Source organism: Notechis scutatus, chromosome 3 (genome assembly GCF_049901735.1).
Source record: "Notechis scutatus isolate UNSWTSFEM ecotype Mainland chromosome 3, rNotScu1.2, whole genome shotgun sequence".
NCBI classification, from domain to species: Eukaryota; Metazoa; Chordata; class Lepidosauria; order Squamata; family Elapidae; genus Notechis; species Notechis scutatus.
The window spans coordinates 158,467,765-158,484,068 of record NC_142011.1 but is presented as its reverse complement, the minus strand read 5'-3'; the positions used below and the strand labels follow the sequence as shown (position 1 = coordinate 158,484,068).

At 39.6% G+C, this 16,304-nt stretch overlaps 1 protein-coding gene across 2 annotated transcripts in view; it reads left to right on the top strand.

Moving 5' to 3' along the window:
* Nucleotides 1-1,758: 1,758 nt before the first annotated feature.
* The window catches only part of VAPA (VAMP associated protein A), a 35,291-nt gene continuing 20,745 nt past the window's right edge, over nt 1,759-16,304 (top strand). For both annotated transcript variants that reach the window (XM_026671930.2, XM_026671929.2), the window contains exon 1: nt 1,759-1,873. In XM_026671930.2, the coding sequence (XP_026527715.2) occupies nt 1,798-1,873 (76 nt within the window). In that variant the 5' untranslated portion in view covers nt 1,759-1,797. The remainder of the gene's footprint in view (nt 1,874-16,304) is intronic.

Sequence of the window (16,304 nt, the reverse complement as noted above, 5' to 3'; positions counted from 1 at the left end):
CATTGTTTTATTTAGTTTCCTAGTATGATTTGATTATTCAATATCCTATGACTATTACTAAGTGTTGTATCTTACGATTCCTGATGAATGTATTTTTTTCCTTTTTATGTACACTGAGAGTGTATGCACCAAAGACAAAATTCCTTGTGTGTTACAATGACACTTAGCCAATAAAGAATTCTAGTCTAGTCTAGTCTAGGCAGCACTGAAGTTAGAATATTGTAATGCTATAATTTAATTTGTTTACAATTGCTTTAATATAATATGTAAAGCCAACCAATTCTGGTTTGTTTAATATATTATAATCAAACTGTGGCTTAGCACTCTTTGCAGTGAGCCTTATTCTGGAAAGGATGGAGTAAGGCAGGTCTTTTTTTTTTCCTTTTTGCACCTTTTGCTCTTAATATTCATTTATATTAGTGTTTTATAAAGTAAGTAGTCAAAAGCTTATCAGAACAAAGAGCACCAATTCTGCAGAGCAAACAAGTTGGTCAGTTGTGAACTGATGTTAATGATGTTAAGTATTAAACAGAGGCAACGCTACAGGGGCTGCAAGCATCGGGACGACTAGCCTTTACAGTGTGTTAGCCCAGGTATATGCAACCTTCATCATCCGAATTTTTCTCTAAGATAAAAGCACATTACACTATTCGATTCTTTTAGCGTGGGAAAAATGCCCTTTTTAAAAATCTTGATTAAAGTTAACAAAGATTCCTCTGCATTATGTTAGTGTGACATAAAGTGAGATTTGATTTGCGTTTCATTGAGAAGCTTAAATCACCAACGAGAGCGCTATCAGCACTGCAAAATCTCAGGCTACCACTATTTCTACGTGGTCGCTCGGAGTCGAAAACAACTCGATGGCACAAAATAAGCAGTACATATTTCTTTGACGACACCTAAAGGTCGTCTGGATTTGTGCAGCCCTAGTTCAGGCTCTTCCCCTTTGAGCCGTGCCGGAGAACTGGAGCCGACCAGCACTCCCCAAAGTCGAGAGCCGAATTCGTCAAAGGTAACGAAGGGCGCGCAACGTAACTCCTCTTTCCCGTTTACTTGAAGACTACAATTCCCAGCATGCATCTGAACGAAATTCGGGTACGCGCTGTTCGCGTGGAGTTTCAGCAATCCAAGCCGCTTTCTTTCAGCGACGTTGAAGCTTCCGACGCCTAAAGTCCTTGAGTCAAATTTTCTCCTTTCGGGTTAGCCGAGTCGTCAGGCGCTGCCCCCTCTGCAGAGAAAACCCTCCCGAGTGACTCTTTGCCTTTGGGCTTTACGTTCCCTCGCGCGTGACAATTCCCGGAGAGGCGCCGATCCCCCCAACAAGCGAAGCTGTCAACCAACGAGAGCCGGGAGAGAGAGAGAAGGGGGTGGAAGCGGGAGCGCGCGGAGTCGGTGTTTTGTCTGGGCTCGCGCCCGGCGCGGTTCCCCGCACGGCTTGGCGCGCGGGTGCTCGAACTCCTCGGCCGCTGTCCTCGTGCCCGCGCCAGAGTTGGCGTTGATCGCAGTGCGCTGGGGAGCCAGTGAGTCAGTTGCTCCAGGGGCAGCGAAGGGAGGCGGGGGGGGGGGGAAGGGTAAGGACAGCAACGCAAAAGCGGTGGCTGACCCCGCGCGCTTCTGCGCCCGCCTGCTTTTCGGGGCTACGAGGAGGGGGCGGCTGCGAGCCTTGCCGCCGCAAGTCCTCCTCGGAAGGCTCCCCCTCCTCCTCCTCCTCCACCTCCTGCCCCAGCGGAACGTCCTCCCTCCCTCCCCCCGCCCGCCCTCTCCTTCCTCCTGGAGTCAGCGAACGTGTGAGCAGCGATGGCGGCCGCCGGAGTCCTGGCGAAGCACGAGCAGATTCTGGTGCTCGATCCGCCCACCGACCTCAAATTCAAAGGTACGGTAATCGAAAGGCCGGTGGAGGACTGGAGAGCCGAGAGCGAGAGGGCCGGGAGGGAAACCGTGGTGCCTTCTCTGCCAGATCCTTCCCGCGCGCAAGAGCCTGCCGATGGGGGAAGAGAGCAGCCCGAAGAGGCCCCAGCTATTCCTTTTCCCCCCTCCCGCACACCCCCTTCTGAGGGCCGAGAAGGAGGCTCGATTCGGGGGGAATAGGACGAAGCGCCGCAGTCGCCATTTTGCTCTTCTCTTGTCTTTACGACACCCCCTCCCCGCCTCTCCCGCCCCAATTCCCGGTGGCTTTGCTGTAGTGAGCGGTAAAAGGCTGCGGTTCGCTGGCTTTCCTTCCGAAGTCGCCTCTGGTTGCTGCTCCCCCATCAGCGGCTGCTCGAGGTCCGCCAGTGGAAGGGGAGGAGGAGGAGAGCCCAAGCGCTTTTGGCAGGGGCTGCCTTAAGGCGTTCCTTTTCTTTTTGCTGCACCGCAGCACCCTCCGTCCCTGAGCCCCGGGACGCTCAGCGGCTGCCAGCGAGCCGCGGCGTCCCTCCTGCTCTGAGGCGGGAATGGCCCGTGTCACAGGCATGACACCGAGTCTTTCCCGGTTGTCTTTTCCCCGCCCCTCCTCTGTTGGCTAGGAGAGGCCCAAGTTGCAGAAAATGCCCTGCTTGTGGACTGGTGGTAGCTCTCCACGCCGCGTCTTGCATTTTCAGAGCTTGTGGTGGCCGGCTGTTTTTGTATCGGGGCTGGCGAAGGGGGTTGCTTCCTTCCATTCAGTACACAGCGTACAATACAGTACTGTATGCAGCGCATGATCGCGGCGGTTTGTCCGTGCGGGTATATATACGGCCGTAAAAGAGTGGCGATACCTTGCACCACAACACCCTTTGATGTGTCATGTATGTACTTAGTTCAGGGCGTTTTCCACTGCAACGCTTATGCTCTTTTGCATTTTGAACTTTATAAATTGCACTCGTGTTCAGATAGATGGCTCGATTTAAAGGGAGTTCCAGCTGCAGTTCGATAAAACGGCGTGGAAGGCTCATAACTTTGTAAACCTTGGGTGTCTGTTGTATGCTTAGTACAGTAAATTCGGGTGTGAAATCCTGTATGATAAAAACGTTACTGTCTGATTGGCTCCATTAGAAGAAGAGCTATCAAATTATATCAACATCAATATCAAATTAGAGCAAGGTAAAGGTAACTTAAAACAAGCATTTCTTCTTCTGGTAGGATTGTATTCATCATTAGTTCCAGATGTTATAGATCATTTTAATTATGCTTTTTAACAGAATAAATTAGGTGTGGGAAATGGACTTGGGTATATAAGTCTTATAGCCCCTTTTGCTTTAAAAATAATAATTCTACAAAAACCTCCATAATATTTTTTTTATTTTGAAATTCAAAAATTGAATGAGTAGGGGCTTTAGGGACCAAAGTTTTAACTTAGCAAACCCTAAGCAGGAAAAGCATTCTGCTCAACAGTGAATTGAATGTTGAGGAGGGATATGCAGGACTAGATAGTAGTACATTAGTTTTCTGAATTATTACAGGATTTGCCTTTTAATTGTTTACAGTTTAGGGAAAATAATGTGTTTTAAATGCTTAGGACTTTAGAAAAAGTTCTGAAAGCTCTCATATGAACATTTTACTCATTATGTGAAATTGGCATAGGATCGAAAACATTTTTCCTATACAGTTCATGCAGTTTATATTTTTATGAACATGAGTGAATATATTCATATTTTTGAACTGTTTATTAATGTTTTTAGAAGAATCAGCATAAAGCTAGATGATAATTCTTGTTTCTGAGCATAGCTCAAATGATAGAACATATAAATGCTTTGAATATCTGTGGTTCATTCATTGATAATTTCAATGAAAGGAAACTGTAATGGGATTGTTAAGAGGAGTCTTTGTAGAAGCTTGGCAAGATATACCATGAAGACATTTCAGTAGTGTCAACATGCAATATCCTGGGTTGTCTTTAGACCAGCAAGATCTACCAAGTGATAATCCTGTAACACCTAGTAGAGAAATATAGCTTTGAATCTTTTGTTCAGATTTTGTAGATGGAAGAAGAACCATCTAACAACATAGATAAATGACTGCTTCTCCTAATTTATAAACTTTACAGCAATATCAACTTGAGGGTAAGTTTTGGTTCCCAAGAGCAGCAAGCCAACTCAGTTTCAACAGCACAAGGATTAGACTATTGTTGCCCCATTATTTTGTAATTCACACAGCACCAATAATGGCAACTTTCACCCACTAAAATTAACTGATAGACATCCTTCATTTCTCCTGCATGACAACCAGCGGTGGGCTGCTGCTGGTTTGAACCGGTTCTAGCGTCTGGTACTTCCGACCATCAACTGGCCCCGCCCTCGGCTTATCCTGTCCTATATTTTCTTTCTGGCTTAGCTGATTCGTGTGGCACAGGTGATTTCTGTGCATCAGCTGTTCTACTTACCGGGCTAGCCTAAAAGGTAAGCAGCTGAGCGTCAAATTGCTGTATTTTGAACACTGCATGCAAGCGTGTTAGGCGCCCACTCACAGAACTGGTTGTTAAACCGGTTACAGCCCACCACTGATGACAGCATGATTATTCTGTCATTATCTGTGGTAGGGATACAAAGATCCTTTGGTCAATGTTGTGAAAAAGGAAAATTGATTCTTTAACAAAAGTCCTCAAAAGCATAATTGGTATATCAGTGATTGAACAAGTCAAATGCTTTAACTGTTGAGAAATTACTTTTCACTGATTGGAATGCAGGGACTCACATATTGCAGGTTGTCTAGAGCAGGGATCCCCAACCTTTTCGACCCGCGCCCGGTTCCGACATCAGCTGGGCGCCGCGCCCGGTACAGCGTCAACTGGGCGCCGCCATCTTTTATGACGAAAAGGCGCTTCGGTGACGTCACCGGAGCGCAGTTCGTCATAAAAGATGGCGGCGCCAGCTTTCTGGTGAGCTTTTCGGGTAGAAATGGCTTTCTACCCGGAAAAGCTCACCGAAAGCGCTGGCGCCGCCATCTTTTATGACGAAACAGCGCTTCCGGTGAACTTTCTACCCGGAAAAGCTCACCAGAAGCGCTTTTTACCAAAAAGATGGCGGCGCCAGCAACCAGCGGCCCGGTAAGGCTTGTTCCGCGGCCCGGTACCGGTCCGCGGACCGGCGGTTGGGGACCCCTGGTCTAGAGGAATGCCACAATGTATTGTCCTTTCATTTCTGCAAAGTTGGCCATTATATTCCAACTCCACTAAAACTTTTTGAGGCAAAATAGTTATGGGATAACTATTATTTGGGATTCCAGTGAGGTCTTACACTAACTGCAACCCAGAGGATACAATCCAAGATTAGTCATGCAAGTCCCTAGATCTGTGTCTAACTCAGTTTTAAGACTGGAATGAGGAATAGGATATAGAAGCTAGGATTTGGATCATTATTTTTAATTACAGACTTAAAAGTACTCTTAACCCAACAGACCTAACATCCCTCATTAACAGAGATAACTTCCAATCTATCTAGAAGCCTATGGCTTTTGTAATGAGCCAGTACAAAAGATGGGATATAACCAAGTAAAAAGATCATTGAAGGAGAACTTCCTTGATATAGGATGATAATATGACATTAGTTTTAGCATCAAGGGTATATAAGTTCTGGAAACTCTTCTGCCACCAAACCAATTATTGTTTAATCACAAATAACAAACACTGCAGACAGAACATTTGCCCTGGCCAGATTCAATTCCTTCAGCAGTTATCAATGGTAAATATATAAAAAAAACAGTTCCACAAATATCTTTGCCCTTGTAACTCCAATACCACAGAGAATGTTTAGCATGGTAGTAATACTTCCCTTCTTTTCATTCTCTTTAATTCTTAGTTTATTTTAACCACCATGTTTAATGTATATTAATGTATACATACACATATATGCTCATCAAAGACTAATTTTACCTATGTGCCATACACATATGTAATACGTTTCACTGAGCTCATGTTAAATGCTTTGGAGAAAGCATATTGAATGCTATGCCAAAGCAGCATGTTAACTTTGAGTGGCTCACAAAATATGTGAATATAAAAAATATATAAATATAAAACAGGTTTAAATTATAAAAAATTAAAGCAAACTATAATGATTTCTGCCTTTTTTGATGCAATTATGAATGAAAAAAGCTTTTATTATAAGTTTAGCATTTGTCTACATTATTTCTTTAATCCTGTGTAATTCTAATCGTCAAATCGTCAAATCAACAATTTTTTCAGTCACAAAAAAAATATCCAAAAGTGATTTCAAACTAGAAATAAAATTAGTATATTCTTTACTTAAAGCTGTCAACTTTGCCATCTGTGTAAATTCCATCAGTTTCACTATCCATTCTTCATACTTTCTGTATACTCCATAGGTATTTGTAAACGTTCCATCTTCGTGCATACAAAAGTCTCGCTGCAGTTTATCATATATAAAGTAAGTTTCCATAAAATGTTTCCATTTGTTTATCCACTGAACCCCAAATAAAAATTGAAACTAAATTATACCTTCATTTTTAAAATCTTCTTAATACATGCTCAGTCTTGGTATTTTCCAGCTTTCTTACTTGTCCACCAAAGCTGAAAAAATGTACCCTCAGTTTGATTTCATTTCCAACAAATATTTGAAATTCCATTGTATATATTCCACAAATTTTCCAGTGTCATATATCAGGAATACATCATTTTAAAAAAATCAGGATTATAATTTAATGTAAATTTAAACCCTTCCTTCCTCATACTCTCCCATTGACCCAACTGTATATTATATCCATTTTTGCCCATTTTATTATACAGAATTTCACTTGTTTATCCTGTTTCAATTTTCAATAAAAGTTAGTACATTTTAGCAATAATACCATCAATACAATTCAACATTAAAATCAGTCTTAGTATTTTCAAGTTCATAAGTCTTGCCAATTTCCAAAGGCATTTAAAGTCAACTCCAGGTTTTCACTTAAATACTCCTTGGAAAAAATTTAGCAGATCAGTGTTAAGTTAACCATTTCTTTTAAGTGTAATTTCATTTCTAATAAAAGGTTTTTAGGGTACAACTATGAAGGAATTTTAGGAGAGATACTTCTGATTTATGTCAATTCAAAATTTTCAGTGTATGCCTAATAAAATGATAAATCTACATTATAAATTCTATATTAACTTTTAACTTGATCATATCCTAGTAGTTGTGCCAAAAGGTCTTAAGTCATGTTCTTTCAGTTCCAATAGGTGTCTAATTCTTAAAATAACCCACTCTTTCACCCATATTAAACAGCAAGCTGCAAAATACAATTTTAAAATCTGGTCTTCTAACTCCTCTCTTTCTTTAGCATCCTGCAGCAGTTTGTATTTGCCATAGTTCTCAGTTTCTTGCCTTGCCAAACAATTTTGGAAATATTTTTTTGCTGTTGCTTAAATATTACATCAGTCATCAGTGTAGGTATTGTCTGGAATAAAAATAACATTCTAGGTAAAACATTCATCTTAATCACAGAATTTCTTCCCAACAATGACAGTTAAGTCTTTCCCATTTCAACCTATCTTTTAAAACTTCATTCTATATTTTAATATTATTTTGAAATGACATGTAATTAATATTTTTAAAAACTGATTATTTTCATCAGATTGCCTTGATTTCGTTTAGTCATATTTTTACCAGCAGCTTTTTTTTTTTATTAATCACAAAATCTGCTAGTGCATCAAAATCTTTCAATGTTTTCATCAAAAACTCAATCCCTTTCAGAGGGTTTTGTAAAATCAAAACCAAATTATCAGCAAAAACTCTGAAGTCAAAAATCTCATTTTTTTAAATATTTAGGCCCATTATCTTCTCATCTTGTCTAATATCTCTGTTTAAGAAGCAAAATAAACAACAAAGGGGACAGTGGACAACCTTATTCCCTTCTGGATATCACATGATTTAGTCAAACCACCATTAATTTTATTTAATCTATTTGTATCCTAAAAGGGACGTCGTGGTTCAGTGGCTAAGACACTGAACTTGTCGATCAGAAAGGTCGACAGTTTGGTGGTTCTAATGCCTAGCACTACATAGCGGAGTGAGTTCAATTACTTGTCCCAGCTTCTGCCAACCTAGCAGTTTGAAAGCATGTAAAAAATGCAAGTAGAAAAATAGGGACCACTTTGGTGGGAAGGTAACAGCATTCCATGCACCTTCGGCGTTTAGTCATGCCGGTGGCTCTTCGGTTTTCTAATGGAGATGAGCACCGCCCCCTAGAGCCGGAAGTGACTAGTACGTATGTGCGAGGGGAACCTTTACTTTATTTGTAGCCTACCTTTATTATTTTTACAAATAATTCAAGGTGGTGGAAATATCCAACACACTTTCCTCCTCCTCCTCCTCTTCCCACAACAACAGTCCTGTCAGGTGATTAGCTAAAACTTTCTCTATGTTAAGAAAATTAATGCAGCTTGATTTCATTACATTGTTTGGCCATTCTGTTACATCCAGTACAGTTGTCACATTGTTTTTTAATTATATTTTAGGTAGAAATCCACATTGAGTAAGCACTTGTTTAGTTTGTCCACAAAAATTGATGAAAACACTAAAACAATCATTGTTCATGAAAAAATTGGTTTATAATTCCTAATGGAAGATAAAATCATGCCCTTCCTTTGGTAACAATGTAAAGATTGACTTCTTTCCAAAATTCTCCTTGTAGAATGGAAAATATTAAATAATATTAAAAGTTTTTTAAAAATTTAATCCTGTTTTCATACTTTTGAAAAACCAGTAGCAACACATGGGTTAATGTGTTTGACCTAATATAAGAATTTTAGATATTTCAAGTAAAGTAAATTACTAATTTTATGTTACATATATTAACTTCTTTTATTAAAGGGAATTGGATGCAATACTCATTCTGTATTACCTTTTCGTTTAATCAATCCATATAAAATATTCTTACAGATTATTAATATGTATGCTAGTTTATAACTACTAAATATTCATTGTTAGCTTGATATTGAGATTTTCTGTGAACATTGAATATGTGTTCAAGAGTATAGCTCACAATTGCTTGTGGTATTACTAAGGAAATACAACTGCAAATACAGTTGGTTACACAAGCGTAAAAAATAGTTAACCACTAAAAATAGTGATGTAAGATTAACTAGCATAGTTGGAGCCATAGGTAATGGAAAGATGTTGCAACCAATCCCCTTCTAGCATACCCAGGAACTGTCCATACCCTTATTAGATTTAGAGAGCTATGACTATGGTGTAGCTTTCACAGGAGCTACAAAAGTACTTCTCTTTTTCCATAGGGACTTCTAGATTTATCTTACAGTTCCTGGTATGCTTTTCCAAGAACGATATTGTTGGTATACTTTCCTTTGCCAAAAAGTTAAGATTCGAGAGGACAATAGTAAAATATTAAATTTAGTTGCTAAAATGCAAAAATTGGTCATTACATAACAAATGTGTGTTTAGAAAATTTTAATTTGATTAGAAAATAGGTGTTAATAATTTGACCCTAAACGCCCATTATAAATACTTGCTTCTGAATCTCTAATAATATAAATGAAAATAGTTCTACATGTAATATGAGAAGTAGGTTTAAAGTATTTGACAGTGCTGGTGGAGAAGTTAATTAAGTTGTACCATACATAGCAGATGGATGTGTTGCGTCTTAAGGATTCCTGGTTATTCACAGTAACAAACGAGGAAAATATAAAACAAAAACATAGAACCAGTAAAAATGTTTAGGACAATCTACCCCAATGTTTGCAATGTTTTAACAGCTGTTATTAATATGTTCTTCAAATCGCAAGCAATATACAATTCTACTCTTAAGTGCCTTAGATTGAATGAATATAAGAATAGACCTCAGCAGTTACATAATAGTAATAGCAGTAACATATTATAGACTTATATACCACTTCACAATGCTTTACAGCCCTCTCTAAATGGTTTACAGAGTCAGCATATTGCCCCCAGCAATCTGGGTCCTCATTTTACTAACTTCGGAAGGATAGAAGGCTGAGTCACTCTTGGGCCAGTCGGAATTGAACTCCTGGCAGTGAGCAGTGACTTAGTTTGCAATATTGCATACTAACCACTGTATCACCACATCTCACCACAGTTATCACATTTCTTATGAGTGTTGCTTTTAGTAATTGGCAGACCAATAGATCTGTCAATTCATGGGTGTAATACGCTGAATGAAATGAGTGGATTAAGGTCATTTAGTAGTAGTAGTGAGTGGCTAGCTGGGTTGTGTATATCCCATCATCCTTCTGCTGGGGTACTTGGCATAGCTTTTGGTTATGATTTAGTATACTTTAACATTGTTACCACTTGCTGGAGGAAATAAATGTTTTAACCATTCAACTTGTGTGAAAGATAAGATTCTTATAGCCCAGGCAAATTAACTCAGCTGCAAGACTGAGCACAATAATAATTATGATGCAATTCTTTATAGCAAGGGTCTTCAAACTTGGCAAGTTTAAGACTTGTGGAATTCTTGAGGTAACATGACTGGGGGAGGAATTCTGGGAGTTGAAGTCCACAAGTCTTAAATCTGTCAAGTTTGAAGACCCCTGCTTTATAGCATCACTTTCTGGTTCTAGCAATGTTGAGGTTTATGGCCAGATAACAGCAGCTTAATTGCCTTGTGATGAAGTGAAAACATGATCATTAGTCTTAGTATTTAAAAATATTGTTAAAAATAAGGAAAAGTAAACATTTTTTAGCTTGGGTACCTAAAATAAGGCACTTAAAATGCTATGGGAAAGCAGGCACAGATCCAAATAAATGAATCTGAGGCACAAAGAAGTTAAGATGGAGCAAATAATACTTTAGTTATAACAAAAACTAATAAACTTCTGATAGAAAAATTAGAGGCAACTTCCTTGAAATAGGTAACAATTACTTTCCAGATATAGCATTTAGCATATCTGAAAACAATGTTTGGGAAGATAATGGCCTAGAACTCATATGTTGGAGAGGGTAGGAATTTTCTCTAATCTGACTCTCCAGTCCTTACTCCCTCAGATTTCAACCTTCAGCCAAAGCTTTAGAAGCATTTTCTTGTAACTCCTGTTAACTATATTAACATGTTAACCATGGCAAATAGGTGGCAATATAAATTTAATAAATAAATAAATAACTCACCAGAGTTTTATGGGTCATGGTTCAGCATTACTCTCTCTTCAATCCAGACACCTAACATTGCTGTTACCATGGTTTCCACACAAATCACCCCTGGTTACGTAGAGTCTGCCTGCCTCTCCCTAAGCAGGCCTTGCTCTCTTCTCCTTGAAGATATTCATGATTCCATGTCCCACTCTCATCTTTAATTCCAGAGAAACATTGTTAGCTCTCTCCTGGAAACTGGTCAAGGTCATGTGACTATTTCCAAGCTCGTTTTGCTTATGTTTCTACATACTCTTGCTTTTTTCTTCTTCTAGATTATTAGTATTAGATTTTTATCCTGCATTATTAATATATAACTCAAAGCTGCAAACATACCTAATACTCATGCTTTTTAGTTTCCCCACAACAACCACCCTGCGAGTTGGATTGGAATGAGAGAACAAGTCACCCAACTGGCTTTCATGCCTAAAACGGGACTAGAACTTACAGTCTTAACTACTACAGATAGTCTTCAATTTATGATCAGAATTGGGATTGGAATTTTGGTTGTAAAGTAATGCAATCATTAAGCAAATCATCACATGCCTAGACATGCTTTTATAACCGGTTTTGCTGTAGTTGTTAAACCTCTCTGATCCTTAAGCAAATTGCATGGTTATTAAATCTGGCTTTCTTTATTGATTTTACTTGTTGGAAGTTGGCTGGGAAAATTGCAAATTATGTCCATGTGACCACAGTATGATGCAACAATCATAAATATGATCTATTGCCAACTTCCCAAATTGTGATCATGCAACCATGGAGGTGGTGCGACAGTGATAACTTTTGAGAATGGATCAATTCACTTTTTTCCCAGCGCCTTTGTAACTTCAAACAACCATTAAATAAGTAGTTCTTAGTCAAAGACTACATGTATACCAAATTGACGCCATCAGATGCCCTCTGATACTTTTAAAAGTTGGAGATAGAAATAAATTCTGAAATTACTAATACTGACCTTTCATAGAAAGTAATTAATATTGCACACTTTCTTGCCTTGCTGAAGGTAAATAATAATTCACTGTCATAGTTCAGACCACAGAAGATATTGTTGAATTTCTTAATGAATTTAGATTTGAACTGAATTTGACTTTTAAATTGTTGTTCAAATGCTTTATGTCTGCTGCAGAATAATCTGGAAAATTGAAGCCTCTACAGTCATCCCCATAGGAATATACTTGCATCTCAAGATAACACTTTATGTATCAGCCAAGGGGATGTTGTTTATGTATCAGCCAAGGGGATGTTGTTTACCAAAGTGTATGGTATAATGTGTTACTCTTTTAAGATTTAATAGAATTTCATTAGAATCTATGAATTAAGCAGCTCTTATTGACAATCAAATATGTTGTATGTTTTTAAATTAATTTAATAAATGTACTTTATATTGCAACATGAATGCACTTCTTTGGCACATATTTTTATCAGGCATTGGTATATATTTTGAATGTAAATAAATTTGCATGACATACATGACTCAGTATTCTATTCTCCCAAGGTACTGCCAAAGTAACACAGCACAAAATCACAGCTATTCCAGTTGTGTTAGGAACAGTCATACCATCTTTCTTTGAAAAGCTGAGTTAAATTTGATTTTATTATTTTGGGGTGTAGGGGCTGTTAGAAACGGGTCAGGAAAGATCTGTATCCTCTCCTGGTTTTTTGCTTGTTTGTTTGTTTTTTATTTAGCCTCTTTCCTGTTCACCTGCAGTGAATGTAAATAGGAGAAAAACAAGGCATATAAAGGATAAATAGCATGGTTTTTAGAGTTCTTTCTAGTCTTTTATTAGCGGTGATAGGAGGCATTTTACTTTTTGTGTAGAATGCATTGTGTGCATTTATTTGCATGTATATACTTTTCTGGGATTAACAGTGCACATAAATTGTACTTGTGTACATTTCTATGTGTAATTGGAATGAGGACTGTCCTGTTGTTAGAATTTTTATGATGAATTTCCCTGAGTCATTTTCTCATTATTTATTCCTTCTTACTAGTCAGCATAATAACCATAAATAGTTCACAACAACCATTTATCTAGTGATTGTTTGGAGTTATGATGATATTGAAAAAAGTGACTCCCTTTTATAACCAGTCCTCCCTTTTATAACCATCACAGCCTCCCCATGGTTACATGACTGTGATTCAGGTTCTTGGCAATTGGCATGTATTTATGACAATTTCACCTTCTTGTAGACACATGATTGCTATTTGTGATCTTCCCGGGGTGTTTCCAATAAGCAAAGTCAATAGGGGAAGCTGGATTTGCTTAACAACCATATCAAAAGAATGTTGTAAAACCAGGCATGATCATGTGGTGACTCATTTAATGACCTCACTGCTTAGTGACAAGTTCTAGTTCTAACTAGTCATAACTTAAGGACTACCTGTATAGATGTTATTTGTCTGTATACACATGCACTGGGAAGCAGAGGGTAGACTATGAATGCTTCATTCAGGGTCAAGTGATCAAGGAGCAAGACTTAGAATGGGGCTGTCACTCACATTCCAAGTCACTATCTGCCATAAGGATTAATTGGGAAATATTTTTCTGGATTTTCTTCTCTATAATTTTTACCTGTTTGAAATCAAACTTTAATTTGCTGACTACTTCTGCCCTAGCAAATATGGTCCCACTGTGTTATCTGTTAAGGGACAGATTAACAGTCTTGAGTGTTCAATATTTTGCTGAGTTATAAGAATAATACAAAAGAGAAATATCCAAAGATGTTTTATTGTGCTGTAAGCTTTCATCTAAGTCACGGGTGTCAAACTCACGCATCACGTGACATATTGTGACGTATCATGACTTTTTTGCCTTTGCAGAGCCACTGTGGGTGTGGCCTGCATATGATACATCCGGCCCGTGGGCCGTCAGATTTGTCAGGCCTGATCTTAGTGATCAGAAGAGAAGATTAATCCTGTCTCCTGACATGTGTAACACGACTGAAGAAATCTGGAGCTGTTTTGATTTAAATTCCTTCCTCAGTGCTGTCTGAGTTGTGCACTTATATGACAAACTAATCACATATATGAATATACCATGTGATCCTTGAGGCAGGTCCTTTGGAAAAGTTTTGCTATCTTGATATTTGCAATATGATAAGCATTGATATATGTGAAATTATACTGTGAAGTATTGTTAACATTAAAAAAATGGATTACAATTCATTCCTCCATAGATTGTACCCAGTATTTGGAAATACTAAGTGTGCTCAGATTATTTTCAAATCTGAAATATACATAGATCTGGAATTCAAGATTTGAAGAAATTGAGAAGAAATGTGAATGTTTAATTTGAAATTTTTTAAAAAATATTTTAAAATTTATATAATGGTATAATTTGAAGACAAATTTAATGTGTTTATTTATTTGTTAGATTTAGATCCTGTCTTTAAATTAAAAGTTAAAAGTAACACGAATAATGCTTCTTTCTCTCACTTTTTCTAATATTAACAATCCCATAAGGTAGTTTGAGCTGACAATAATTTGAGGTCTCTGGTGTGACTCCTGATTGAAGTGAACATTCTTAAGCAATAAGTGTGTTGGGTGATTGCAGCCCAATTCTCCATTCCTGGTGAAGTGAGTGATGCTGTGGGTATTCTTTCGTGGTGCTTGGAAGCTGTGAGGGCATGGATAGAGAACAGTAGGTTTTAGTTGAATCCTGGTAAGACAGTATGGCCTTTGGTGGGCAGCTCTGGATCCAGGAGTCTGTCATCTTTTGGCCTTGAATGAAGTTGCACTACCCCAGACAGAAAAGGTATATAATCTAAGGCAGTGGTCCCCAACCTTTTTTGTACCAGGGACCTGGTTTCAAGCAGAAACATTTTTTCAAGGACCGGGGGAGAACTGATTTCCTTGCAATAGTATTGCAGACGTTTCATTACCTGACTAGGTAACATCTGATGTTGTTACCTAGTCGGGTAATAAAACGTCTGCCAGCAAACCACCAAGTTCAGGGAGCGCCTTGGTCCTGCCTCCCTCAGCCCCATCCCTCAGGTGTCTCCCTCCCTCCCTCCCTCTCTCAGGTGTCTGCCTCGTTCCTCTCTCAGTCACTCTATCGCTCCTACAGCAGCCAGGAAGAAACTGCTTCAAAGAAGCGGGGTGGGGTGGTGGGGTGGCTTTCCTGTCGCCACAGCTTCCCAGCGCCCGTTTCACACCCCACCCCGCCCGCCCGGTTGCGCTCGCGGTTCAATCCACAGTGCTCCGTTCTACCTGCCTGCCTGCCTGCCTTCTTCGTTTCGGAGCAGCTTCGGCTGATAAAAAGAGGCGAATAGTTATTATTCTCAGCCGAAGCTGCTCCCAAACAACCAGACAGGCAGGCAGGCAGAACGGAGCACTGTGGGAGCTGAACCGCGGCGGCGGGCGGGTGGGGTGGGGTGAAACGGGCGCTTCGGGAAGCTGCGGCGACAGGAAAGCCACCACCCCCGGCTTCTTTGAAGCAGTTTCTTCCTGTGCTGGTGGAGGAGCGAGAGAGCGACTGAGAGAGCTGACCCAGAGAGCAGGACAGGCTTCGGTTGCTTCCTCCCTCCCCTTCTTTCATTTGTGTCCTTGATCCCGATCCCAGCAGCATTCACCGAAGGTGAAGAAAGCTGCCATTTTTTTAATTTTTTTTCTTTGCGGCCCGGTAAAGAGTGCTCCACGGCCCGGTACCGGTCCGCGGCCCGGTGGTTGGGGACCCCTGATCTAAGGGACTTCCTGGACTTGCTACTCCTGCTCAAAGAGCAAATTGAGCTATAGCTAAGGGGGCCTTTGCTCAGCTGTGTGTCAGTCATGCCCTGATCATCTCCCATTTTGACTATTGCAATGCGTTATACACAGGGCTACTCTTGAAATGTATCTGTAAGCCTCAGCTAGTACAAAATATGGCAGTGTGAGCAATTTTGCATGCACAAAGAAGGTGCATATAACACCTTTGCTGTGAGACCCGCATTGCATTAATTCAAGGTGTTGGTTGTGACCATTAAAGCCCTACATGACATGGGCCAGCTTACCTACAGAATTTCATTGTATATATGTATAATGACAATAAATCGTTGTTGTTGTTGTTATATCAGCCCATTCTACCCAGTCAATATATATTGTGGTCCTGGTCTGTTAAAAAGTTCCACTTAGTACGGCACAGTACTCTGCTGTCTCTCCCCTCCCCCCACCCCCCGGTCTTCTGGAACATTCTTCTTCCCAGAGGTGAGGCAGGCCCCCATTCTACTGGTCTTTCAGAAATATTTGAAAACATAACTCTGCTGTCT